This window comes from Balaenoptera borealis (genome assembly GCF_965194805.1).
Source record: "Balaenoptera borealis genome assembly, chromosome: 1".
Lineage (NCBI taxonomy): Eukaryota > Metazoa > Chordata > Mammalia > Artiodactyla > Balaenopteridae > Balaenoptera > Balaenoptera borealis.
In genome coordinates this window covers 165,138,342-165,165,741 of record NC_138860.1, presented here as the reverse complement: position 1 = coordinate 165,165,741, position 27,400 = coordinate 165,138,342, and the positions used below count along the sequence as shown (strand labels likewise).

At 54.3% G+C, this 27,400-nt stretch overlaps 1 protein-coding gene across 8 annotated transcripts; it reads left to right on the top strand.

Moving 5' to 3' along the window:
• MAP7D1 (MAP7 domain containing 1) lies at positions 1-22,955 on the top strand. 8 transcript variants are annotated; one of them, XM_082362904.1, is made up of 18 exons: positions 8-462; positions 13,556-13,906; positions 14,089-14,157; positions 14,754-14,917; positions 15,575-15,689; positions 17,149-17,259; positions 18,457-18,579; positions 18,676-18,830; positions 18,925-19,067; positions 19,852-20,177; positions 20,467-20,644; positions 20,731-20,878; positions 20,986-21,090; positions 21,385-21,438; positions 21,634-21,679; positions 21,765-21,861; positions 21,979-22,172; positions 22,258-22,955. In XM_082362904.1, exons 1-18 carry the CDS (start codon positions 417-419, stop codon positions 22,329-22,331), a joined length of 2,499 nt encoding a protein of 832 aa, XP_082219030.1. In that variant the 5' UTR covers positions 8-416; the 3' UTR covers positions 22,332-22,955. The 8 variants fall into 8 exon arrangements, with proteins under 8 accessions (XP_082219027.1, XP_082219028.1, XP_082219029.1 ...); XM_082362905.1 differs by having other exon boundaries at positions 12-462; positions 21,637-21,679; XM_082362901.1 differs by having other exon boundaries at positions 1-462; positions 18,457-18,830.
• The last annotated feature ends 4,445 nt before the right edge of the window (positions 22,956-27,400 follow it).

Sequence of the window (27,400 nt, the reverse complement as noted above, 5' to 3'; positions counted from 1 at the left end):
CCCAGGCTCGAGGCCCCGCGCCCCAGGGCGGGGGCGGGGCGGGTGGGGCGGGCTCGCGGCCGCTTGGTCCCGGGCACTGCGGGGGTGACCCTCCCAGAGTCCAACTTGGTACGCGCCAGCGGCGAGGCCAGGCCCAGCCCGGGCGGTACAATAGGGTTGGGCCGCGGCGGGGACTGGGCCGGCGCTGGGCGAGGAGCAGGATCGCGGCCGGAGCCGACAGACACTGGGCGGCCGGCGACTCCGAGCCCGCAGGCCACCAGCCGAGCCAGCCTCGACCTACCCCGGAGCTCCCCCCGCCTTCGATCGTTGCCCGCCGGGCCGGGCGTGATGCGCCGCGGGACCCCTATCCTGGCCGCTGGCCGCCGCCGCCGTCGCCGCTGCTGAAACCCCGAAGACGCCCCAGTGACGCCGCGGCCATGGAGAGCGGCTCACGTTCGGAGCCCGGTGCCGGCGCAGCCCCAGGTATGCCAGAGGGGAGATGAGAGAGGGGGATCGTGGGGCCTCGGACAGGCCGAGGATGAGGCCGGCCCGGTCGGCGGGGACCCCTCCCCTGCCGAGCCCTCTGACCACTTGGGAGTTCAAAAATAAAGGTTGCAGCGGCGTCGGCGGCTCTGGGCCACCGACGCATCTTCTGACAGCTGCCCCCTCCCCCATCCCGGGCGCTGGGACGTCCTGGGCGCCAGGATCCGCGAGGAACCCAATGTGGAGTTGTTGGTGACCCTTCCGCCCCAGCCCAGTGCCACCTCGGCTTCCCTGCCCTTACCCTTCTTCCTGATCCACCCCAGGCCCTGAAGATCCTCTTCTCCTGAGCTGGGGTGTCTGTCCCCCTCCCCATCCCCGGTGGGCACGTGTGACCCCAGCCTGAACGTGTGTGTCGGGGGTCCACATTCTCAGGCCTGAAGCCTTGCATACCGAAGCCTAGGCCCTGGTGCCCCCCCACGCCCAGGCCCTGGCCCAGACCTCGCCCCCACCCCATCCCTCCAGCTGCCGCGCAAAGGGCCTGTTGCTGCTGCGGGCTGGCCCGGAGCGGAGGAGAGGGGAGGGGGAGGTCTCTAGCGGCGGCTGCCAAGTAACCCGCCGGATAAAGGCGAGGGGGAGGGGGAGGCGGCATTGTTTGGGGCGAGGGCGGGAGCTGGGGAGTGGGCCGATTCCCCTGCAGCCTGGCCTACTCTGGAGCCCACCCAGGCCGATTTGGGGAGGAAGGGGACAGAAGTAAATCTGTCTACCCTGGTGCCCTCCTTCCCAGCCTCTCCGGTCCTGAGTCTTTCCCTGGAGAATGAGGTGAAGGCTTGAGGCCGGCACTCCAGGGACCTGCCACATCATTCCTCAGGCTGAGGCTTCTGATACCTACCCCCCTTACACACACACACACACACACACACACACACACACACACACTCTCTCTCTCTCTCTCTCTCTCTCTCTCTCCCTCCCTCTTTCTCTTTCTCTTTCTCTCCAGGCCCCTGACCATCAAAGCTCTCTCCCCTCCCCTCACCCCACCAACCACCAGTGCCCCGGACTTCTGCAAATCCCTTTCGGATCTGGGAGCAGCTGATGAGGGGGTGGGGACAGGTTTCTGGTTGGGCCTGGGGTTGGAGGGAGGGATTTCTCCTTCTCTTTCTTCCTGGAAAGGGAGGGAAGAGCTTGATTTCTGAGGACCTAAGTCCTGTTCCCACTGACTCAGGGGGGGAGGTGGCCCCAACCCCACACCTCCATAGAGTCCTAGAGCCTAATCCCTGTCACCTCCCTGCCCCCTGGGGCATGGGCCCAGGATGAAACAGTGTCTGTGGGTGCGGAGAGCGCAGGACAAGGTGGAGCCACTTGGCTGTGGGTGGGATCCTCCCCGTGCCAGTGTGGGTGCTTGGAGGGGATCCTGTGGGTGTGGGAGCTGGAGGACGCAAAGGGGAGGCTGTCAGACTGGTGTGGTTTGGGAGGTTTGTAGGCTGTGCTGGAACAATGGCACTTTGGTCCGTCTTGGCTCTGCTGAGCCTGAGAGGGGACCCAGGGTAGCCTAGGCTGGGTCAGTTCCATCTGCTTACTGACCCTCTGCAGCTGAGGGTCTCTGGCACTGGTGTGTACATCGGGGCCTGAATGGCAGTGATTACTGGGCCAGAGATGAGGGCTGGAGTGAGTAGCTGGTTTAGAAGCAGGGCACTGGAGTGGGATGTCTGGACTGAACATGAGGGCATGGGCGGGATGCTTGGCTGTATTGGGGGGCGCCTGAGTGGGTCCTGCATACAGGGTCCTGGATTGGGAAGACTTCTACACATAGGGACTTCTACACATAGATGGAGTTACATGAGAACCTGGGTCAGGATGGTGGCTGGTCCCTACACAGAGAGAAGCTGAAGGTGATAAGGGCCCCTGTGAGTCAAGAGCTTCCAGGGAGTAAAGGAATTGTCCAGTACACGTGCCCTGTGAGAGTTTGAGGCATGGGTCTGAGACACCGAGTGCGTATGACGTGATTCCTGCCCTCTTTGAGTTCCCTTTGCACACTGAGCGTTAACAGGAGGCAGCATGCAGTAGGGGGTCAAGTGTGGACTGGAGCAAGTGACTTACTTCCTCTGGCCAGTTTATGCCCCTGGAAAATGGAGATAGTATTGTCAACCTTGTGGGGTTAATGTGAGGGTCAGAGGTGATGTACCTAAAGGAACCTGGCACACAGACACCTGCAATACAGTGTTATTGCCATTATTGTCGTTATGCTTATCGGAACTGGTGCCAGCAGGGAGGTACGAAATATGGAGGAAGTTAGGGCAGGAATTGGGAGCCAGTTTGCTTAAGAGTGTAGACTCTGGAATCAAACAGTTTAAGTCTCCCCTTCGTAACTTACTACTGTGTGACTTTAGGTAATTTGCTTAAGTCTTAAATTTTCCCACCTATAAAATGACAATAATGCTGGAAATTATCTCATAGAGACATTGGGATCATTAAGTTAGAGAAACGCATAAAACACTTAGGAGAGGCCCTGATACGTAGTCAATGCTCAGTAAACGCTATTTATTTTTGTTGTTATCATTTTTAATTCCTTCAGAGGCCTGAGGTGGAGGTGTGATTAATTAGAACTTCAGGAGGTAAATGTAGGCCAGAGAGCAAGGGGGAGGTGGGTTCTAGACAGACGTGAGCCAGGCTGTATCTGGGGAACAGAGGGCCCCGTACTTGAAGTGGGGCAGTTGGGAGTAGGAGAGAGACCCAGGGGATGGGTGCAGCCATCCAGCGCAGCCATACTGATGCCCGCCTTGTGCCAGCTTGGTGCTGGCTGTACAGATGGCAGAGAAGTGAATCAGAGTCACTACCCTCAGGGAGCTCCTGGCCCAGTTGGGGGAAGCCGATGTGTTCACTGCTGGGAAGCCCAGGTATAACAGTGATACAGTGGTTGGTGGAATCTGCTTGTGGAAGACTTCACAGAGGAGGCATTTGAGGTGGACCTGAATGGATGAGAAGATGGGCCGCCTCTCTACATACAGCAGCCAGCCTGGCTGGCAGCTCCCACTGACAGTTTCTGTCCCTCCCTGGGTTGGTGGGCCCAATAATGAGGCCTCTAATGAGCCCCTAATGTGCAGTCATGCATATGCAAATAAGGAGGAAGGGGCACCAGGCCAGTTCACTCCCCCAGCTCCTCCTCCTCCTCCTCCTTCTCAGGGATGGGCACCAGCTGGTGGTGGGGCAGGGCTGAGGGAGCAGGGAAGGAGCTGAAACCAGGGCCCAGGCTGGGGTGGTGGCACTTGAGGGTGGTCAGGGCAGGTCTCAGGTCTGATCAATGTTGGGAGTTTGGCCGCAAGCAGCTGGGAACCATGTCCTTGGGTCCCCACTGGGCCTTGGGGCCAGTTAGGCAGCCAACGAGCCAGCCCAGATAATGCAGCTTTGTTGGAGGTGGCAGCTCTGCCTGGCACCCCAGGGCACAGCCTTCAGCATCTCCACCATCACCTCTCAGCTGCAGCTCTGCCCCGAGGGGAGCAGAGAGCATGGTAGGGGGTAGACAACCTGGTATCTAGTGCTCCTCCCCAGTTATAAGAGGAGATATGGGCCAAGAATAGACCCTCCTGGTGATCCTACTTATCTCCCACCCCTGTTTATTAAGGACCTTCTCTGTGCCACACATAGCACTTAGTACATCCCGTGCATTGTCTCATTTGATTATCAGAACTATCCTGGTAGGGACTAGTATTATCCTCATTTTATTTATTTATTTATTCAAATTTTCTTTTTCGTTTTTGGCTGTGCCGCACAGCATGTGGGATCTTAGTTCCCTGACCGGGAATCGAACCCGCACCCCCTGCAGTGGAAGCGCGGATTCTTACCCACTGGACCATCAGGGAAGTCCCATATCCTCATTTTATAGATGAGGCTCAGAGAGGAAAGTAATTTGCTTAAAGTCACACAGCTAGGTACTGGCAGAAGCAAGATTTGAACCCAGGTCCATCTGACTCTAAAGCCTGTGCACCAAACCTCTATGCTGTATTAGTATGGCCAAGCCAGCTGGTGATAGAGTCTGGCCCACTGTCCTTGCATGACTGGTCTTCTATGGGCATCTTGGTTTTAGGGACCCTGTGATCTTTTCTCTGGCAGGCATAGGTAGAATCAGCAGAGCCCTGGGTCCTCTGTGCCTCCTGCTGGGTTGGAATCTGAGCAAGTCGGACCAGAAGGAGGCCCTGGACTCAGGCAGTGGTGACAGTTCAGCCAGTAGGCCATCCTCAGGCCTTGGCCTAAGTCTGGGCTTCTGTCCTCAGCTTCTAGGCCCCAGCGTGGGCAGCCCTGCTGGGGCTGAGGGAGGGCCCAAGCTGTGGGATGGGGTCATTTCCTGCCGCCTAAAATAACAGGAAGTGGGTGCTCCTGATTGGAGGCTGGGAACAATGGCCGCCAACCGGGCCAGAGAGCTCTTCAGATCTGCAGTCTCAGGTGGGATCCCGGCTTTATCACCCACAGAGGCCCACGGCCTGGCCCCAGCGCCCTGCTGCGAAGGGCCTGTGGCCCAGGTTCGGAGGACCACCGGAGCAGGCTGTCCCTCTCCTAGTTCACTCCCTTTCAGAGCTGGCTCAGCTCTGTCCCGGCTGGGAGTAATGCTGCCCCCTAAGGCTCCCCTCTGTCCCAACCCCATGATCAGGCATCTCCCAGGGTTTGTCCTTCCTGCCCACCCCATCCTCCCAGCCCAGATCTCTCCAGGAGAGGAAACCCACGAGGCTGCCCCCTTTGGGTAGCAGAGTGAAGGTACAGACTGTCACCCTGATTCGGGACCCAAACCCAGCTTTGCTACTCACCAGCAAGTGTCTTAATATCTCTGAATCTATTTCATTTGTCAAATGGGGTTATAATGTCGACCTCATAGGATTGTGGTGAAGATGAAAAGGACTGAAGTTTTAAGGTGTTTAGCTGTGCCTGACACAGCATTAGCTGTTGCTGCAGTTAACTGGACTTTCCCTGGGCCCAGGTAAAGGAGTGCCCAGAGGGGCAGGGCCGAAGTGACCTGGATGAAGCTGTGTAAATATACTGGGACATCACGTCCCTGAGTGCTGTATGAATCTCTGAGGTTTCTGTCTATGCCTCGGAGGGGGTGCCTGACTGTGTGTGTGTGTGTGTGTGTGTGTGTGCGCAGATTTCTGAATCCCAGTAGGTCTGTTTTCTGTATGTAACAGGAGAGAGAAAAGAAACGTGTCTTGTCTCTCGCCATTGTGCAGACTCTGTCCACATTGTCTGGGTCTCGCTCTCTGCAGTGTGTACCCTCTGTCTGCGTGTGTGTCTTTGCCCCTCTGTCTGCGTGTGTGTCTTTGCCCCTCTGTCGGCCTCCCTGTCTTCGTTTGTCTGGTCCAATGCTGCCACCTAAGGAGCTGCTACAAGAGCCAGGAAGGCTCTGGCTAGGGGTCAGCTAGATGCTGACCTCTGCTGTCTGTGCAGCCCCGCCCCTGGGCACTCCCTTGCTCAGCCTCCTGGAGGAGGGCCACTCGCCCTCACACCTGCTCAGGTGCCCCACTTCTTGGCTCCCGGTGGCCAGCCTGGGCAGGAGCCTGCCTTCCCTGCATTCCTGCCCTCTGAGCTCAGTGCTTGCCTGCCCCACCTGCACCCTTTATCTTCATGGGGGAAACCTCCCCAGGGGAACCACTGAATCACTTCCGTCTTCAGGGAACAGGCAGGAGCCTTGGGGAGGGGTGATGTGACACCCACCAGAAACAGTGTGACATAAGGGTTTTGTCATCAGACAGCCTTGGGCCCTGTCCTACCTCCAACACTGACGTGAGCAGTTCACTTAACCTGTCTAAGTGTTCGCACCTGGGGAACGGGGACCCCTATAGCACTTTCCCTTTGGGGCTGTAATAAGAACTAGATGAGATAAGGGAAGGTGCCTGGTGTACTGTAGGGCTTCAGCTGTGTTTCCCTTCCTGGGCTGAGGAGCTGGCAGGGCACATACAAGGCTCTGATATGGTAAAGACATTTCGGGTTAGAGAGGCTAGACTTTGGAGCAGCTTGGGGTTTTACTATGTTATCAACAGTGCATCCATCCATCCATCCATCCATGCAGGTATTCATTAAACAGACACAGAATTCCTACCCTGTGCCGGGTAGGTCCTGTAGAAAGCTCTGGGCTGCAAAACGGATTCTCGCCACCAACTCTCGCAGGGGCAGCAGGCAGACAAAAAGGGCAGGCTGAGTTATCGGTATTGTGAGAGGAGTTTTGGCCCAGGAGCAGTTGTTGGGGAGGGATGAGAGGAAAGGCCTGCCAGCGCCCAGAGGGTGGAGGTGGGGAGTAAGCACCCTGAGACATGTGACAGGCCCTCCGAGAGACTCGGCCCTGATCTTTCTGCAGTCCTTCTTGGTTTTTCTGAGAAGACTAGACTTACTGACCCTGCAACCAGCTCCTGCACCTTTGCCCTGCTAATGCTCTTTGTGCCAAGAAATGAATACAAACTATCTGTCACTTATCCAGTTCTTAACAAATACTTCTGGTAGATATCAGCATAGCAAAATAAAACCTCACAATTTGACACACACAAAAATACAATAAAATGAGGTGGCTGAAGGATCACATTTGATGATTGAAAATGGGAATAATCAGATATTGGTTTAACCACACCATATAGATAATTAACCAAGGAATTAATTTGGCTTAACATAATTTGTTCCGAATAACACTGTCCCAATGACATTTCATCAGGGTTGGCATAATTCTGAGGAAAATATTTGGATTCGGGGTCAATAGTCCGCCAGGTCAGAAGAAGAATTCCAAATGTGCTATTTGCCTCTTGGGAAGTTTTTCCTGTTGAATTGCTGGAGTCAACACTCATTATTACTTTGATTAACTTCTCCCTGACTACCTTAGTCCAAGAAGCTGCCCAGACTCAATTGAGGGGGAGTTGTTTTGCTTCCCTTCAAGTGCTTATCCCTTTGCAAGAAATTGCAACATGGATTTGCTCATTATTAGAGTAAAAATCTCCTTCTCTGTGCACCTGCTTTAGGCGAGGATGGCTTCCTGGTACAGTGCTTTATTCTCATTTGGCAGCATTTCGTGACGGTCTCCACATACCGGGCACCACGGTAGCTGCTGTTGAAGCAGTGACGAGCAGAGCAGATGCGCCCAGCCCTTAGGGGGAGGCTGACAATAACAAAAGAACCAAACAAGGAAGTATAAAATCGTGACAGTCACAGTGCTCCAAACAAGAGGCACATGAAGCCATGACTATATATAATGAAGGAATTTACCCTGTTCGGAGAGGCCAGGGAAGGCTTCCCTGAGGAAATGATGCCTAAGTGAAGATCTGAAGGGTGAATGGGAGTTTAAGAAAAGATGGAGGAAAAGAGCATGTGCAAAGGCCCCGTGGCAGAGGGAGTGTGCAAGGCTATCAGAATTAAAAGGTCAGTGTGGCTAGAGTGTAGAGAGCAAGTGGGGAGCAGGGGAGCAGAGGTGGGGACTCAAGAGGTGTAGGGAGGGAGACAGGGGCTTCAGACTCTGCCAGACTTGCAGCCTGGGTTCAAGAATTTTGTCTTTCTCTTCAGAACAAGGAGAAGTCACTCTGAAGCTTCCAGTGGGGAAGAGTACCATGGCCAGATTTGCATTTGGAAACAATTACTTTGGCTGCTCAGTGAAGAGCAGAGTGGGAAAGGGTGCGGGTAGGACAGTGGGGGGAGTTTGCAGTCATCCAGGGAAGAGAGGTGCTGATGGTATCTGCCAGGGTGGAGTTCATTGATACATTCATTCAACAAATAGCTGTGGAGCGCCTGTGTGCCAGGCTCTGTTGGCCTTAGAGATAGAAGAGCTAAACAAAGTAGACAAAAATGTGTGCCCTCGTGGAGATTACCTTCTGGAGGTGGGAGACAGTGTTAAAGTGCTACTAATGCTTACTGGGAAAAATAGAGTTGGAAGGAAAAAGAATACAGTTGGAAAGGGGAGGGAGACTTCAACTACAGTTTGTAGTTTATTGTTTTTGTTCTTTTTTTAAAATATTTTTATTGTAGTATAGTTGATTTACAATGTTCTGTTAATTTCTGCTCTAATTTTTGTTTGTTTGTTTTTTTATAAATTTATTTATTTATTTTTTGGCGTGTTGAGTCTTCGTTGCTGTGCGCAGGCTTTCTCTAGTTGCGGTGAGCAGGGGCTACTCTTCGTTGCAGTGTGCGGGCTTCTCATTGTCGTGGCTTCTCTTGTTGCGGAGCATGGGCTCTAGGCGCGCAGGCTTCAGTAGTTGTGGCACGTGGGCTCAGTAGTTGTGGCTTGCGGGCTCTAGAGCACAGGCTCAGTAGTTGTGGCACACGGGCTTAGTTGCTCCGTGGCATGTGGGATCTTCCCGGGCCAGGGCTCGAACCTGTGTCCCTTGCATTGGCAGGCAGATTCTTAACCACTGCGCCATCAGGGAAGCCCTACAGATTGTAGTTTTAAGGAGGGGATCAGGGAAGGCTCGAATGAGAAGTCACATACGGGTAAAGATCTGAAGGAGGTGAGGGAGTGAGACATGCAGGATCCGGGGGCAGAGAATTCTGGTAGAGGGAACAGCAAGGGCAAAGCCCTGAGGCAGAAGCATGCCTGACACAAATAAGGAACAGTGGCCAGAAGAGATGGAGCAGGGGGAGAAGGGGAGGAGGAGAGGAGGCCAAGAGGTAATGGGCTGGAGAGTGAGGATCCCCAAGGGCCTTGGAGGCCATTGTGATGCCTTTGGTTTTTCCTCCCTTGAGGTGGGGCGTCTTTGGAGGATTTTGTCAGTTCCCCAAGCAGGGATTGAACTTGGGCCACGGTAGTGAAAGCCTGCAGTCCTAACCACTAGGCCACCAGGGAACTCCTGATCTGACTTATTCTTGAAAAGAATCATTCTGCTGCTGTGGTGAGAAAAGACCAAAGGGGAACAAAGAATGGCAGCAGGGAGGCTTTTATGAGAGATGATAGTGGCTGGACCATGATGATAGAAGTGGAGATAGAAGTGATTGGATTCAGAATATACTTGGCATGTGGAGCCAAAAGGATTTACTGAGACATTAGATGTGAGTTGTGAGACAAGAAAAGATTCTAAAATGACTCCAAGATTTTTGGCCTGAGAAACTGGAAGGACTGGGTTGCCATTGACCGAGATGGGGAAAACTGGAGGAGGAGCAGGGTTCGGGGGAGAAAGATCGGGAGCTCAGTTTTGGATGTTAAATTTGGGGTGTCACAGACATAGAGAATGGACTTGAGGACACGGGGAGGGGGAAGGGTAAGCTGGGATGAAGTAAGAGAGTGGCATGGACATATATACACTACCAAATGTAAAATAGATAGCTAGTGGGAGGCAGCCGCATAGCACAAGGAGATCAGCTCGGTGCTTTGTGTCCACCTAAAGGGGTGGGATAGGGAGGGTGGGAGGGAGATGCAAGAGGGAGGAGACATGGGGTTATATGTATATGTATAGCTGATTTACTTTGTTATACAGCAGAAACTAACGCACCATTGTAAAGCAATTATACTCCAATAAAGATGTTTAAAAAAAAAAAAATTGAGGGCATCAGTAAGACATCCAGGTGTGTCAAGTAGGGAGTTGCATGAGCTAAACTGGCACTCAAGGGAGACATCTGGGCTGGAGGTACAAATTTGGTTGTCATCAGCAGAGCAATGGTATTTAAAGCCATGAGTCTGGATGAGATCACCAAGGGAGTACGTGTAGACCAAAAAGAGATGAGGTCTTCACTGAGCCTTGGGGCACTCCGGTGCTAAGAGGTTAGGAAGTTAAGGAGGTACCAGCAAAGAAGCCTGAGAAGTCACAGCCAGCAAGTTGAAGGAAAACGGGAGAGCATGTTGTCTTCAGAGCCAATTGAAGAAAGTGTTCAAAGAGCACCAAGGGATCAACCGTGTCAAATGCGGCTGATAGGTCAGCAGGACGAGGACCAGGAAATGGCTGCTGACTTAGCAATGCGGAGGTCATTGGTGACCTTGAGAAGAGCAGTGTCATGGAGCAGTGGGGGTGAAGGCCTGACCCACGTGGGCGCTTGTGGCAGAGCTGGGAAGAAGTGGACCAATTCTTCCAGGCAGGTGCTGCTTACTGAGCCCCTGTCAGGTGCCAGAGGTGGTGTACCTACTCACCATAGGTCCCAACACCATAGGCCCCAGCCTGAGAAAACTGGGGCTCAGACAGGTTCAGGGCCTGTCCAAGGTCCCACAGCAGAGCTGGAATTCCCTACTTAGTGCTGTCTGACTCTGAAGCCTAAGACCTTTCCACCCCGCTGCATCTGATGCCAGGTACAGGCCCTTCCGGGCCTCATCCCTCTACTTCTTCCGAGACTCCCTTCACAGGGCTAGTCAGAAGCTAGTTGGAAATTCACTGTCTTGCTTGGTGGGTGTGATTTGCCTAGGTGTAGACAAACAGCCGCCTACCAGTTTTCCTTGCAACACATGTAGCAGGCACAGGTGCTAGGAGAATGGCAATAAGCAGGCCTCAACCTCAGCCTTCAAGCTTTGTATTGATACTTACATACCTAGGCCCCCTGGCCCCAGAGAGTCCTGGGTTCAATCCTGCCTCTGCCATATACTAGTTCTATGAGCCTGGACAAATCACTTAGTGGGGTAAGTTTTGATAGTCTCATCTGTCAAATGGGGATAAGATTCTCAGAGCTCATATGAAGATGCAGGATGGGGATACAAAGGGCCCAGCTCAGCTCTCGGTATGTAGTAAGCACTCACTAAATGGTTGCCACTAGTTTTTTTGCCCATTGGAATTGGAAAGGAGTTTGCGGGTGGCTGGGAAGTCGACTAGCAGTGACCAGGCAGCCTTTTGGAGCTGGTCTGGTGAGAGCTGTCGTGAGCCTAGGGGCTGGCAGAGTTGGAGGGACCGTTGCGGGAAAAGGGCCTTAGCTGGGGCTCTTGCCTGGAGCCCAGGAAGCTGGAAGGGAAGGGATGAGGAGGAAATAGTGTGAGCCTCAGATAATTTCATTGTGTAACATGTGTTACCCCATACTGCCTGACACAGGGGCAGGAGGGTGTGGGGCTAAGAGCATGGGCTGTGGTGACCAACACTGGGTTCAAGTCCAGGCTCCTTCACTTCCCAGCTGAGTGACCTCAAACTACTTTACTTAACCTCTTTTTGCTTTACTTTCCTCCTCTGTGTGAAAGAGATATTTATAGTGCCTTCCTCAGAAGTATTGTCATAAGGATTAAAACTAATATGTGTAAAATGCTCTCAACATAGGAAGCTCTCGAGAAATATACACATGTTAGTGGTTATTGTTGTCACTAACACTCATCACAGTCCTACTATCTGCATTTTTTTAAAAATTTATTTATTTATTCATTTATTTAATTTTTCGCTGCATTGGGTCTTCGCTGCTGCACGTGGGCTTTCTCTAGTTGCAGTGAACGGGGGCTACTCTTCGTTGTGGGGTGCAGGCTTCTCATTGCGGTGGCTTCTCTTGTTGCAGAGCACAGGCTCTAGGCGCACGGCCTTCAGTAGTTGCGGCACAAGGGCTTCAGTAGTTGTGGCTCGCGGGCTCTAGAGCGCAGGCTCAGTAGTTGTGGCGCACGGGCTTAGTTGCTCCACGGCATGTGGGATCTTCCCGGACCAGGGCTTGAACCCGTGTCCCCTGCATTGGCAGGCAGATTCTTAACCACTGTGCCACCAGGGAACCCCCTACTATCTGCATTTTACAGAAGAGGAGCTATGGCACAGAGAGGGCCTGTAACTAGCCCAAGGTCACACAGTTAGTGGGGAGGCCACATATTCAAATAGCCTGCCTTCTTCAGAGCCCACTGGACACCCGTCTCCCTGAAAAGGGTCCCCAGAGTTCCAAAGCTGACTCCTTGGGAGTGTCCTCTCCCTGCATACACATTGTCACCCACAGGGATGGGGAGTTTTTCACCTCCTGAGAGGGCCACCATTCCTAGAGCAGAGGACCCTGCATGGTGGAGGCACCTGGCGAGAGCGAAAAATGCTTCCTTAGATTGACCTTTCCATGGACCCTGGCCCTGATCCCTAAGCCCAGGCAGTGGCTGTGTCCCCACCAATCCCCTCAGTGCCCAGAGGGCAGCAGTAGATGGCACCAGGGCTCAACATGCAGAGGCTTCTCTTTGGCAGCTTCATAAGACCCACAGGAAAAGAGAGGGAAGTATTGTTTGCTGGCACATGAATTGTTCCAGGCACTTCACTGACATGCCTATCAGCTTGGGCTTATAGTCCCCATTTTACAGATATGAAAACTGAGGCTTAGAGCAGTTGAGTGGCTTCCCCAAGGTTATCAGGCCCTCTCTTCCTGTCTTGGGGTGGTGAAGTCAGAATCAGGCCCTCATCAGGCTGACTCCCAAGCCTGTCTTTCTGTTGCGCTATAGTGTACTTGTGCTCACATGTGTGCATGAACATGTATACCCCAAATCATGTGGCTTCCTTACTTGGCACTTTGGTGTCTTTTACAGGGACCTTGAAATATCAGTGTCTTAAAAGAAGAAATCTGAGGGTGGTTGGGAAAGAAAAAAAAGATGACAAAGGGGATGTTGCTGGTTGCCTACCCTTTTGGGGATTCCACACGGGCATCCCACTGTGCCCAGCACTGGCAGCCCCTGAGCACCAGGCCTTGGGATGGGCACTGTGACCCCCAAGGTAAAGCAGAAAGGCGAGGGAGGCAGACATGGAAACCAATCATTACCATTTGGCGTGCTAATAACTACTACAAACTTCTCAGCTTTTCCGACACACCCTGCTCCCTTCTGCCCCTTTGCAAATGCTCTTCTCTTAGCCAGAACCCTCTCTTCCTTGGTTTGCCAACTCCAGCTCATCCTGGACCTCAGCTTGGCTATAATTTCTGCAGGAAACCCCTCCAATATAGGTTAACCATCTCTGCTTTGCTACCCCAGACATAGTACTTATTCTATACTGTAATCGCCTAGCTATCTGTCTGTCTGCCCTGCTAGAGTGTGGGCTCCACAGAGGCAGGGACTGTGGCCATTTTCTCACCGTTATATCATTAGTACCTGGAGGAGGGCCTGGCACCTGGAAGGAACTCGATAAACATGTATGAATTAATGAATATCAGCTGGACAAGGGAGAGAGCTTCATGTTGAACTGATGGCACAGATGTTCTATCTGACTTTCTCTCCTCTCTTGTGTTGTTCTTCCAGATGTGGCAGCCAGGACCCCTCCAGAGCCAAGACCTTCTCCAGAAGGTGACCCCTCCCCGCCGCCGCCACCGCCACCGATGTCAGCCCTGGTGCCCGACACTCCCCCAGACACCCCTCCCGCCATGAAGAACACCACTGGCCCTAAGCAGCTCCCACTGGAACCAGAGAGCCCCCCAGAGCTGGTAGGGCCTAGGCCAGCCCTGCAGCAGGAAGAGTCCCCTTTCTCAGAAGTGAAGATCAGGGGAGCCACCCCACCAGCCACAGGCCCACGGGATGCCAGACCTCCTCGAAGGAGCAGCCAACCATCCCCAACAGCAGTGTCAGCTGCCGACAGCCCTCCCACGAAGCAAGGTATGTGTGATGTCCCTAGTCCTGGGCCCAGTCCCAGCCCTGGATGATGCCACAAGAGGGAGTCTCTACCCTGGAGGAGATAAGAAAAGGCCTGGGATGAGGCCTTCGGGGAGGGCCCTGAGGCTGACTCCCCTCTGGGGGGAGCCTCTTGACCTAAGTCTCTTCTTGTTCCCTCTATTAAGATGCAAAGAAGGCAGGAGAGAGACACAAGCTGGCGAAGGAGCGGCGGGAAGAGCGGGCCAAGTACCTGGGTAAGTGTGTGGGAAGCAGTAGCATCTTCTTCAGCGTCACCACCATCGACATCCTATTGGTAACACTAACACTTCTGGAACATTTATTATGTGCACTGTGCTAAGAGCGGTACGCTTATCCCACTTAACCCTCTACCCATTCTGAGGATGGGGAAACAGAGGCTCAGAAAGATGAAATCCTTTGCCTGAGCCACACAGCTAGTGGCGTAGCTGAGATTCAGACCCAGAAGCCTCATCTCACCCCAAATCTCATGCTCCTAATCACAATACGTGAGTATCTGTACAGCAGACCCCAAAGTCAGACAGGCATCTGGCACTAAAGAGCTCGTTTCTCCTTCGGTGCCCAGAGACCATGAGGCCAATGGGGGAGAAACAGGCCTCCCGTTGGGGAAGCCCTCATTCTGAGGTCTCAACCCATCTTCAGGATGCCCTTCAATTTGAGGGGGGAGTCTGAGAGCAGAGGCACCTCCCCACCAAGCAGGCAGGGGGAAGACCCACCCAGGGTCGCAGGAACAGGCAAGGCCATTTGGAGGAGACACTTGCTGGGCCGGGCGCTGCAGGACTGCTCACGCCCCCTGGGGCTCCTTTCCCCACAGCGGCCAAGAAGGCAGTGTGGCTGGAGAAGGAGGAGAAGGCCAAGGTGCTGCGGGAGAAGCAGCTCCAGGAGCGCCGGCGGCGGCTGGAGGAGCAGCGGCTCAAAGCCGAGCAACGCCGAGCAGCCCTGGAGGAGCGGCAGCGGCAGAAACTGGAGAAGAACAAGGTGCGTTTATGCTGAATTCTGAGCAGGTGCACGTGGATCTGTGTGTGTGTGTGTGCACACATCTGCATACTGGCTTAGTGTGTATGCACATCTGTGTTCATGTGTCTGCAGTGTGTGCCATGGGTACTACATCTGGGCATCTGTGCAGATGTGTTTGGTTCTGTACACGCCAGGGTGGGCACTTGTAACCCTGTGCTGTCAGTACACGTATGTGTGTGTGTGTGTGTGTGTGTGTGTGCCCCACGTGTGATGTGTATAGGTGTGCAGAGATGTGTCTGAGTGCGCTGAGTGAGCTCCTAGTTAGGAGAACCCTGGCTTGAGTACCATGAAGATGTGAAGGAAAGGGCAGCCTGGCCCTGCCCCCGGGCCTCAGGCTAAAAGCAAACACAGCTCCAGGGTCAGGACCCTCGTGCCAGTGGCCCGGCTGGGAGTCCCAGGCACGGAGAGTCCCGCTCCATCCTCAGAGAAACAGCTCATACACTCAGGAAATGAGTCAAGAACACTGAAAAGCTCCCCAAGAACAAGTTGAAAGGGATCTGTTGCAAACTGTCTTCAATCATAGGGGGAGGCATTGTCCCAGGAGAGAGAGGGCCTTTCTCCCAGGTAGGAGGAATGATTCTGAGCCCAGACCCTTCCCCTCTGCCCCCTCCTCACCAGGAGCGATATGAGGCAGCCATCCAGCGGTCAGTGAAGAAGACGTGGGCCGAAATCCGGCAGCAGCGCTGGTCCTGGGCAGGGGCCCTGCACCACAACTCCCCAGGACGGAAGACCAGTGAGTGCGCTGGAGGGGCTGCAGGGTGGGCGGGAGAGGTTGGGGCCTGAGAGGTGGGGGAAGGGAGCAGCTTCAGTGCAAGGAGCTGGCAGCTCCCTGCAGCAGGTATGCCTTGTTTCGTGTGACTTGTGCCTTCTGGAATGATCTGTAAACCCAAGTCTGTAAAACCAAGTCCTTTACAAGGACTTCCACTATCAAGTCAGAGGTGGAGTCTCTTCATTTGGTTTGCTCTTCAAACCTCTGTCATTTTAGATTAGCCTTCTTTGTTCTTGTCAATTACTATTAGTTGCTCATACACAGAAGAGCACTTTAATACCCTGCAGACACTGGATGTTTAAAGAAAACAGTCACCCCCTTATGTACCTGTCTTGGAAGGTAGATTTCTGTCTCTGAGTTTTCTTCACATAGGGCCATCGCGGATTTTGGTCTGACTTTTTGCTGGCATGTATGTACTGCTGTGTTTGGATGTCTTTATGTAATGGCAAGACTCAGTATTTCTCATTGTGCATCTTTTGGTGTATGTGCTCATGGATCTGTGCATTGTGTGTCTTAATATGTGTTTGCCTTGGTGTGTTTGTGGCCTTGTGTACCTCAGTGTGGGTTCCCAAGTCAGACGGAATTGGGTCAGGATCCCAGCTCTGGCACGCGTGGTGTGACCTCTGACTTCCTGCTGTCTCACTTTCTTCATCTGTAAAATGGGGATAACAGTACTACTTGCCTCCGAGGTTGTAGGTAGATGTTGGGGAGGATCAAGTGTGGTAACATGTGTGTGGTGCCCAGCACAGTGCCTGGTACATGGTAAGCATCCAACAAATGCTGTTACAAATATGATTAAGTTGCTTCGATGTATTTGTGCCTGTGTGCATCTGGGTCTGACCCTCTTTCTGTTGGTGTTTTTGTTTCTGTATCTGTGCATGTCTGCACACACTCATGCATGTGGAAGTACCTATCACTCTATATGCCGGGCCTGCACGTCTTTGTCTTTGTGTGTCCCTATGAATATGTGGATTTGTGTGAGTGACTCTGACCATGGGTTCTTCTGTTTAGGAACGTCTCTGCATTTGTCCCAGTACCGTGGGTGTTGTAGCCATAGAGCCTTGGCTGGGCAGTGCCAGCAAGTGCCGACGCTGGGTGGTTATGGGGGAGGGGTTGCAGCGCCCAGCCCTAGGGAGTGACTTCCTGGCCAGGAAGGCTGTAGTTTCTCTAGTTTTACTCCATCTCCTTCCTCTGTTCCTTTTCCGTCGGCTCCCCCAATCCAGGTTGTCTCTGGTCACCTACCCAACCCCCCCCACCCCCCCGCCCCATCCTCTCAGAGCCAAGTCTGCCTCCTCCTCCCCTTCCTAGCCTGCCCACTCCTCCCTGTCCCCTCCTGCCCGCGGAGCATCCTGCATGGAAGGTCTCAGTGCCCCCCCTGGCTCCCGTCCGGCCCGGCCCTAATGCCGTGTGTTTTCCCCTCCAGGTGGGAGCAGGTGCTCCGTGTCGGCAGTAAACCTGCCCAAACACGTGGACTCTATAATCAACAAGCGGCTCTCAAAGTCCTCTGCCACGCTCTGGAACTCCCCCAGTAGAAGTAAGAGAAGGCCCAGCCCTCCTCCCTCCAGAGCTCCTTGTAGTCCCCACCAAGCCTCCTCCAGAGCTCGGCAAGAACCCCAGGTCCCAGGAGCCCTCACATACCCCAGGTCTCCATCCCCACTCGACCCCGCTCGGGGCTCTGCACCCCTCGGGGGAGCCGGCATTTGGGTCTGGGCCCTGAGAACAGAGGTGTGCCCCACAGGGGAGGAAAACAGAGACAAAGGGCAGTGACCTAGCAGGCAGAGAGCCTGGCTGGGGCCTCAAGAGCAGGTGGGTTGGGGGTGGGACTGGCGGTGGAGGGTGGGAATGGGCAGGCAGCCTCATCTCCAACCACAGCCAGCTGGCCTAGGCCAGCCTTAAGCAGGTGGCCTTGCCCCCGAGTACCCGACGAGCCTGGGTGCCGTGTGTGGAGGAGCCCTCTTATTCTGACTCCACCCTGGAGGGCCCATGCAACCCTGCCTTCTCTGCTTTCAGAGCCCCCGCCGTGGCCTTGGCTGGCTCCAAAGCTGTGGCCAAGGAGGGTAGCACAGCCCCTGTGTTCCCACCATGCCCTGGTGCTTACATGTGAAGGGGCCATGGTAGGAGTTATTTATAAGTTTCTCCAGCTTTTATTTGGTTGCTCTGTTGCCTAGCAACCAAATCAGCTGCTGTTACCAACCCCACCTGACTAAAGCTTAAAAATAACCCAGCAGCTGAGGGGACAGAGCAGGGTGGCCCAGGGCAGCCAGGCCCCCCTAGCAGCCTCTCCCTGGCATGGGACGCACAAAAGCTGGGCCTCTCCTCAGTCAGAGGAGCACAAGGAACCCCACTGTCCCAGATCCATGGGGGCATGCCTCCCCAGGCCAGCCCTCTGAGAGCAGGAAGTGGGATATGGAAGTGGGCAGTTGGGTCTGCCACCAACCTTGGGTGGCTCCTCTCTATACTAACAGTGCAGAACCCTTTCACCTGGGGAGAGCGGTAGGAGGGGACCCTCTAGCCCTGCAGGACATTGCCATGGGAAGTGTCTTGTTGCCTGGGTCTGCAGTGGAGGTCAGACCCCAGGACGCACCTGTGTAACCCCCATGATTGGGGGAAGAGGCCTCCTGGGGGAGGAGACTCCTTGAGCTCGGCATGGGGGGTGGTACCTGGCGGTCTCCGGATCCCTCTGCCTGCTCTGGCCCTGCGGTAACCCGCTTCTCCCGGCATCTCCCCCTAGATCGCAGCCTGCAGCTGAGCCCATGGGAGAGCAGCATTGTGGACCGTCTGATGACGCCCACCCTCTCCTTCCTGGCACGGAGTCGCAGTGCAGTCACCCTGCCCCGAAACGGCCGGGACCAGGGTAGGGGCCACGGTCCTGGGAGAGCCCCCTCGAGAGGCGGGACAGGGGCCAGCCTCGTGAGTGGGCCGCACCCCGACCTCACTCATCCCTCCGCAGCCGTGCCCGTGTGCCCTCGCTCGGCCTCCGCCAGCCCCCTGACGCCGTGCAGCGCCCCCCGAAGCGGGCACCGCTGCGCTCCCGCCGGGGAGCGCCGCAAGGCCAGCGCCGGGGGCAGCCCTGCCCCGGCCCGCCTCCGGCCCGAGGCTTCACTGGTGAGTGGTGGGGACAGGGATCCCATCCAGGGCAGCGCGGGCGCCTCTGACCTCAGCTCCCCCTCTCTACGCTCTCCTTAACCCTCCTCCCCAGGTGCAGAAAAAGGAGAAGAAGGACAAGGAGCGGGAAAACGAGAAGGAGAAGAGTGCCCTGGCCCGGGAGCGCAGCCTCAAGAAGCGCCAGTCGCTGCCTGCTTCTCCGCGCACGCGCCTCTCCACTGGCAACTCGGAGCTCAGGTGGGCCGGGCAGTGGGGCACCGCCTGCCTATGCCAGCCAGCCAGCCAGCCAGCTAGCCAGCCAGGCAGCCATTCATTCGTAAATACGTGTTAGGCACCCACCTCTGGAAGGAAAGCTCCTTGAGGGAGGATTTGTTTTTTGGGTTGGGGGAGTGTTTTGATCACTGAAGTACCCTGGCACCTAGAACAGTGCCTGGCGTCTGGTAAGCACTCAACAAATACCTGCTGGATGCATGAATGGTCCTTGCCAGGTACTCTTCTGGGTGCGGAGGACATTTCCATGAGCCAAACCAGGCCTAGTTCTTTTTTTTTTTTTTTTTAATGTTTATTTATTTGGTTGCCCTGGATCTTAGTTGCAGCACGTGGGCTTCTTAGTTGCAGCAGTCAGGCTCCTTAGTTGTGAAATGCGAACTCTTAGTTGCGGCATGCACGTGGGACCTAGTTCCCTGATCAGGGATTGAACCCAGGCCCCCTGCACTGGGAGCGCAGAGTCCTAACCACTGTGCCACCAGGGAAGTCCCTAGGCCTAGTTCTTGCTCTTATTAGTCTTACTGGCTATTGGGGAAACAGACATTAATCAAAGAATCACAAATGAATATGTAATTACAACCTGGGATGTATACTCTAAAAGGAAATTTTATGTTTCTGTGAGAGCACATAAGGTGGGGTGCTGACCCAAGCCTGGGGAGGACACTTCCTTGAGGAAGTGACATGCTGAAAGTGTGTACATGTGTGCGTGGACACTCTGTGCCCTCAAGGTCTAACTCTTCTTTTTTTCTCCCAGTCCCAAATCCAAGGCCCGGCCATCCTCTCCCTCCACATCCTGGCACAGGCCTGCCTCTCCCTGCCTCAGCCCAGGGCCAGGTCATGCTCTGCCCCCAAAACCACCGTCCCCCCGAGGTACCACTGCATTACCCAAGGGGCGGGTTCGGAGGAAGGATGAGGCAAAGGAGAGCCTCAGTGTGGCGGGGCCTGAGGACAAGAACCAGAGCAAGGGCAAGGCCAGTGACGAGAAGGAGCCTGCAGCCCCAGCCTCACCAGCACCCTCGCCTGTGCCCTCACCCACCCCAGCCCAGCCCCAGGAGGAGCAGCCCACAGAGATCCCTGCAGGTGGGCAAGGAGAGAAGAGGCCAAAAGATGGGCAGGGCAGAGAAGCCAGCTTTGCCTGTGAGGGGCAGGTGGTCAGAGGTGTGGGCTGCCAGAGATGCCTGGGGATTGGGTGTTGCCAAAAGGAGGCTCTTGCCAGAGAGGAGGACCTCACTGCTCTGAGTTGGTGGCAGGAGTTGGGCGAGTGGGCCGCCTGGATCGCCCTGAGGTCCAGGAGGCACGGGGGCATGCAGGGGTGATGGAAGTGCCTGTGCTGGTGTGTGCTGATTCCTGGTCCTGGATCCCGCTCCAGATGCAGCAGTCTTGACCTCACCCCCAGCCCCTGCTCCCCTGGTGACCGCTAGCAAACCGATGGCTGGCACGACGGACCGAGAAGAGGCCACTAGGCTCCTGGCTGAGAAGCGGCGCCAGGCCCGGGAGCAGCGGGAGCGCGAGGAACAGGAGCGGAGGCTGCAGGCCGAAAGGGACAAGTGAGCACGCCCTCGGGAACTGAGGAGGCCTTTACAGGGGCTGGAGAATAAGCTGGGGATAAGCCTGAGTCCCCTCTGTCCCCCAGGCGAATGCGAGAGGAGCAGCTGGCTCGGGAGGCCGAGGCCCGGGCAGAGCGGGAGGCGGAGGCCAGGAGGCGGGAGGAGCAGGAGGCCCGGGAGAAGGCGGAGAAGGCTCAGGCGGAGCAGGAGGAACAGGAGCGGCTGCAGAAGCAGGTGCCCCCGCGGGGCGGGGCGCGGGCGCCTCCTCGTGGCGGGCCTGGGGCCGGCCGGGAGGGACAGCTGGAGGCCGGCTGCCGAAAGCTCACGGGGTTCTCTGGCAGAAAGAGGAGGCCGAAGCTCGGTCCCGAGAAGAAGCGGAGCGGCAGCGTCTGGAGAGGGAAAAGCACTTCCAGCGCGAGGAGCAGGAGCGGCAGGAGCGCAAAAAGGTGTGCAGAGCGGCGGGCGGGAGCTACGTGGGCGGGGCTTGGTCCTAGTGGGCGGGGCCAGCTCCAGGGCTCAGTCCCCACTCCATCGGAGGGGCTAGTGGGGCTGGGAAGTGGGTCCTGCCTTGGACTTGTAGAGGGCAGGACAAGAAGGAGTTGGGGTGAGGTCGGCTTCCTGGCCTGGAAAGAATCGATACGAGCTGGAAGGGCCTTGAAACTCCAGGACCAGGGCTAGCTGGTGGGAGGTTGAGGGTTAGGGCGGGGCTTGGGCCTAACTGGTGTGGGGCTTCCAAACAGCGCCTGGAGGAAATCATGAAGAGGACTCGGAAGTCAGAAGCTGCTGAAACCAAGGTCAGAATGCCCCCAAGAGCCGTGTTGGGAGTGGAGGTCCGGTGAGGAGGGGAGGTTGGGGAAAGGCATCCAGGGTGGAGGAGGGAGGCCGTCTGGGAGGCTGCTCAGGGTCTGGGCTGGGGAGAGAAGAATTCAGCAGCTCAGTGGGATGGGGCCAGATATCCCCTTGAGCCTGACTGCTCTTCCTCTTCAAAGCAGAAGCAGGACAGAAAGGAGGCGAAGGCCAACAATTCCAGCCCAGGTAAAGGCCTGTTCCCCTCATTTCCATCCCGACCCTCAGCCCTCATCCTTTCACCAGCCCCTAACTGGTGGCCATTCCTTCCCAGGGATAGACCCTGTGAAAGCCACGGAGGCTCGGCCCTCCGGGCTGCAGAAGGAGGCTGTGCAGAAAGAGGAGCTGGCCCCCCAGGAGCCTCAGTGGAGGTACCAGCTCCCAATCCCAGGGGCCGTGAGCAGGGAGGCAGGGTCAAGCTGGAGCTGTGGGGTACCTGGGCTGTCCTACGATGGGAGGTGCCTAAGCGTTGGCCTCTGCATCCACAGCCTGCCAAACAAGGAGTCGCCGGGGTCCCTGGTGAATGGCCTGCAGCCTCTCCCAGCGCACCAGGAGAATGGCTTCTCCCCTAAGGGACCCTCTGGGGACAAGAGTCTGGGCCGAACTCCAGAGGCACTCCTGCCCTTCGCAGAGGCAGAAGCCTTCCTTAAGAAAGCTGTGGTGCAGGCCCCGCAGGTCACAGGTAGGTTTCCCTGTCTCCTGGACCTATATCTGTACCTCCCAGCAGCTTTCCCTGGCCTCCTCAGCCGTGCCCTCTCTTCTCGTAGCTCTGCCAGAGGCCCTCTCAAGCTCTACCCTGAAGACCCCCAGCCGTCTGAGCTTGGAGCCTGGTTTCCCCTGACTGTTTCCCCTCCTGCTTTTTTCCCAGAAGTCCTTTAAGGGGTTGCCTTGGATCCAGGCACAACTATGAGGGCTCCTTTGCATCATCTACCAGGATGTCTGCAAAAGAAAGAGACAGAACAAAGCTGGAAGTGGCCTGGGCCCCTGAGGGTTGGGTCCTCTCTGTTATTTTTAACCTGCACCTTATAGACTGATGTCTCTTTGGCTGGAGCCCCTCAGTGCATTCGTGTGCTCACACGTGCGGACACCCCCCCCCACCCACCCACACACACACACATACACTCACAGCCTCTCTGGCCTCCTCCCATGGGGAAGGGCTACCTGTAGTATTTGCCTTGGTTTGGTGGGGTACAGTGGATGTGAATACTGTAAATAGCTTGTGCTCAGACTCCTCTGCGTGGAGGGGTGGGTGCAAGAGGCAGACCCTCCCGAGACTCCCTGGGGAGATCTTCCTCCCTCTATTTAACTGTGACTGAGGGGGAACCCAGGTCTGGGGATGGGGGGCACCTTGGGCCACAGGATACTGGTTGCTTTAGGGGTACCCATGCCCCCTGCCCTCGCCTGGTATCAGTGTTATTGCATCTGATCAAATTTCTCCAGAAATAAAGTGAGAATAATTCTGCCAGTGCTGTATCTTCTTGGGGCTGGCAGTGGGGCTGGGAGCAGGTGGCCTCCTGAGTTCTAAGAAGAACTTGAGGAGCCAGGGGCCTGCAGATATCCATCCCTACCTGGTATCAGTCCTAGACATCCTGCCTGTGGCCTTCCATTTTGTCATTTATTCATTTAACAAAAATGGTTACATCTACCCTGTACCAGGCAGTGGGCTTCTGTGCCAGGGATGCAGTGGTAGGAAAAGACTTGGCCTCTGCCCTCATGGAGTTGACAGTCTAGCAGGTCAGAGTGTCAGAGACACAGTCGTCCACTCAACATCCATTCCCATCGCCGCTTCCTCATTCCAGACAGAATCCTGATTTTGTTCAGGTGGCTGTCTTCCTCCTGGATCCCACCCTGTGCTTCAGCAGAGATGGCTCCTAAGCCCAAGGGTGAATCATGATTGTAATTGATGGTCCCACGCCCCTCGGGATGGATTGGTTTAGGTAGGGGCATGGGACACAACTGCAGCCAGCAGATACAAAGAAAAGTCTCCCCGGATTTCTAGGAAAGGCTCCCTCACTTTTGAAAGAAAAAATGCCATGTGGGAGCCAGCCTCTAAGATGACCTCCCAGCGTCCCCCACCTTCTGGTGTTCTCACCCTGTGTAGTCCCTTCCCATGTAGAACCAGGGCTGGGCTGATGATAGAATACAGCAGAAGTGGTGGTGTGTCACGTCTGAGATTAGGTCCTAAAAGACACTGCAGCTTCTGACGTGGTTTCTTGGTCAGTCTGGAGGAAGACGGCGAGCACTACATTAGGAACGGCCTTATGGAGAGGCCCACGTATGGACGGACCAAAGCCTCCTGCCAACAGCCACGTGAATAAGCTTGGAAGTGGATCCTCCAGCCATGGTTAAGCCTTCAGGTGACTTCAGCCCTGGTCAAAAGCTTGACAATAACCTCATGAGAGACCTTCTGCCAGAACCAACCAGCTAAACCACTCCAGTTAAAATGTTATTTTAAACTAAGTTTTGTGATAATTTCTTACACAGCAATAGTTACCTAAGACACATAATGAGGAGAAAACCCTACTAGTATGACATGAAGTCCAACTGTGATGCCTGGAATTGCTGCATCCATCCTGCTAACCTGAGGACAAAGCCAACATCAAGGAGGCAGAGCAGTGAGATGGGGAGAACTTAACCTTGAGAATCTCACTGAATTAGCCCACCTCAAAACCAGTCCTACCACTAGACAACTTTCCTCGTTGTTTAAGCCAGTGGAGTTGGGTTTTCTGTTATTGTGGTCAAAAGCTTCTAACACATCTAGGGACATAGATGATAAATATATAAATGCATTTCCCTGCGAGCTGAGATGAAGGAAATGAACTGGATGAAAAGATGGCCAATAACAGGGAGACCTACTCAGAGAAAGTGTCCTCTAAAGATGCAGCATTTCGACTTGACCTGAAGGACGAGGTGGAGCAAGCCGTGTGAAAAAGAGCAGGGAGAAGAGTTGCAGGGGGCGGTGTCAGGGTGTGAGAGGCCCCAGAGGAGTGGGAGCAGGACCAGTGCTGCTGGGGCACTGTGAGCAATGGGGAGGGCTGGGGTGGGGGGAGGAGAGGTGGGCAGGGCCAAGTCACAGGTGTCGGGGATGAGGAGGGGGCAGGGAAGGGACTAACAGCTTCTAGGCCCTCTCCTTAGTGAGAGCTCCTTTGACACCCCTCCCAGCCCCCAGCTCATATTCACACCAAAGCAGAGGTGCCATTTCCCTGAAGGCAGTCCACTCTGAATACTGCTGCAGGAGAATCACTTACTTACTCATTTATTCATTCAATCAGTTGTGGAGGACCAGAGGGATAGGATGGTAAGCAAAACCGGACTTGGAAGCTCTTGGAGCTTCCTGGGAAGATGGGTATTAACCAAAAAACCACACAACAAAGGTGAAAATAGAAAATGTGATTAAGTGCTATGAAGGTGGAATATCTGAGCAATAAGAGCATCTAACAGGTGGACCTATGTTGGAGTCAGATAAGATATCCCTGAATAAATGGTGCTTAATCTGAGGTCTGATGGGTGGTAGGTGTTGACTGGGCAAAGTCAGGAATGGAGAAAGGAGAGGAAAGAGAAGCCTTTTCTAGACAAGGAAAAAAGCATGTGCATAGGCCCTGCATGGAAAGGAGGTATATTTGAGTATCTGGAGGATTGTAGACAGATCTGAAGGGGTCTGTTTTTACTCATCACTGAGTCCTCGGTGTCTGGTACAACAGGTACTCAATATTTGTTGAATTAAGGAAGGCCCGTTTATAGAGATGATCCTACTAAGTGAAGTAAGTCAGACATTACCAAAGGGGAAAGCGGATTCCCTAGTGGTCCAGTGGTTAGGACTCTGCGCTTTCACTGCCGAGGGCCAGGGTTTGACCCCTGGTTGGGGAACTAAGATCCCACAAGCTGGGAAAGGGATAAATTAGGAGTTTGGGATTAAGAGATACACACTACTATATATACAATAGATAAACAATAAGGTCCTACTATAGAGCACAGGGAACTATATTCAATATATTGTAATAAACTGTAATGGAAAAGTATCTGAAAAAGAATATATATATATATATATATATATATATATATATATACACACATATATATATATATACACACACACATATATATATATATGAGATATATCACTTTGCTGTACACCAGAAACTAACACAACATTGTAAATCAACTATATTTCAATTAAAAAATTAAAAAAAAAAGAGAAAGGTCCGTTGAGGAGGTGGAGCTTGGCACAAGGTAAGGCAGACCATGCAAGGCCTTGTTAGGCTCTGTCAGGAGTTTGGATTTTATTCCAAGGACCATGGGAAGACAATGAATGCTATCAAGTGGGGTGGGAAGGGTGACATGGTCAGATTGGCATTTTTATTAGACCTCTCTGGCTGTTGGGTGGGAAACCAGTAGGGACTTGATTGTAAACTGGGAGACCAGTTAAAAAGTGATTGCCGGACTTCCCTGGTGGCGCAGCAGTTAAGAATCCGCCTGCCAATGCAGGGGACACAGGTTCAATCCCTGGTCCGGGAAGATCCTACATGCTTCGGAGCACCTAAGCCCATGCACCACAACTACTGAGCCTGTGCCCTAGAGCCCATGAGCCACAACTACTGAGCCTGTGCTCTAGAGCCCACGAGCCACAACTGAGCCCGCATGCCTAGAGCCCGTGCTCTGTTACAAGAGAAGCCACTGCAATGAGAAGCCCGCGCACCACAACGACGAGCAGCCCTCGCTCACCACAGCTAGAGAAAGCCCGCGCGCGGCAACGAAGACCCAATGCAGCCAAATATAAATAAATAAAATGAAAAAAAAAAAAAAAAGTGATTGCCAAGGTCCAGACAGGAGATGATAGAGGGTTAGGCTCAGGAAACAGAGGCGGAGAGAAGTGGGCCACATTAATTTACTTATTTATTCAGGAAACATTGAACACCTACTGTGTGCTAGGACAGAGGTGCTGGAGATTTTCAAGTGAGCAAAAACTGACATGGTCCTTACACTCACGGAGCTTACAGTCTAGTGAAAGAAACAGACATTACTTAAATAATATCACAACCTGGACTTCCCTGGTGGTCCAGTGGTTGACTCCTCGCTCCCAATGCAGGGGGCCCGGGTTCAATCCCTGGTCAGGGAACTAGATCCCACATGCCGCTCTTGTGGGATCCCGCATCCCACAAGAGCCCTCACGCGGCAACGAAGATCCCGCGTGCTGCAACTAAGACCCGGCGCAGCCAAATAAATAAATAAAATATTAAAAATAATACTACAACCAAATGGACAATTACAACTATGACAGGTGCATGAAGGGGAAGTATGTGGTGCTGGGATGGTGAATAATGAGGAATCTGACCTGGTCAGGGAGGTCAAGAGGAGGGTGTCCCTGAGAAAGCAATGCTGGAGCGGAGATCTGAGGGAATAGGAGTTAACAAGGCAGAAGGCTGGAATTCCGTGCAGAGAAAACAGCAGGTGCAAAGGCCCTGTGATGACCACAGCCAGTGTAGTTGGAACAGAGAGAGTGAGAGGGAGGATGGGGCCAGAGAGGGAGGAAGGACCAGACCATGCAGGACCTGATGGGCCATACTAAGAGTATGGCCTTTTTTTTTTTTTTTTTTTAATTTTTATTTATTTATTTATTTATTTATGGCTGTGTTGGGTCTTCGTTTCGTTGCGAGGGCTTTCTCCAGTTGCGGCAAGCGGGGGACACCCTTCATCATGGTGCGCAGGCCTCTCACTATCGCGGCCTCTATCGTTGCGGAGCACAGGCTCCAGACGCGCAGGCTCAGCAACTGTGGCTCACGGGCCCAGTCGCTCCGCGGCATGTGGGATCTTCCCAGACCAGGGTTCGAACCCATGTCCCCTGCGTTGGCAGGCAGACTCCCAACCACTGCGCCACCAGGGAAGCCCAAGAGTATGGCCTTTATTGCAAGA

Excerpts from the sequence above, each read along its gene's own strand:
- MAP7D1 (XM_082362901.1), top strand. The coding sequence starts at position 417 with ATGGAGAGCGGCTCACGTTCGGAGCCCGGTGCCGGCGCAGCCCCAG. Across the intron at positions 13,907-14,088 it reads CAGCCCTCCCACGAAGCAAG|ATGCAAAGAAGGCAGGAGAG; the intron begins GTATGTGTGATG and ends CCCTCTATTAAG. Across the intron at positions 20,178-20,466 it reads GCCCACAGAGATCCCTGCAG|ATGCAGCAGTCTTGACCTCA; the intron begins GTGGGCAAGGAG and ends ATCCCGCTCCAG.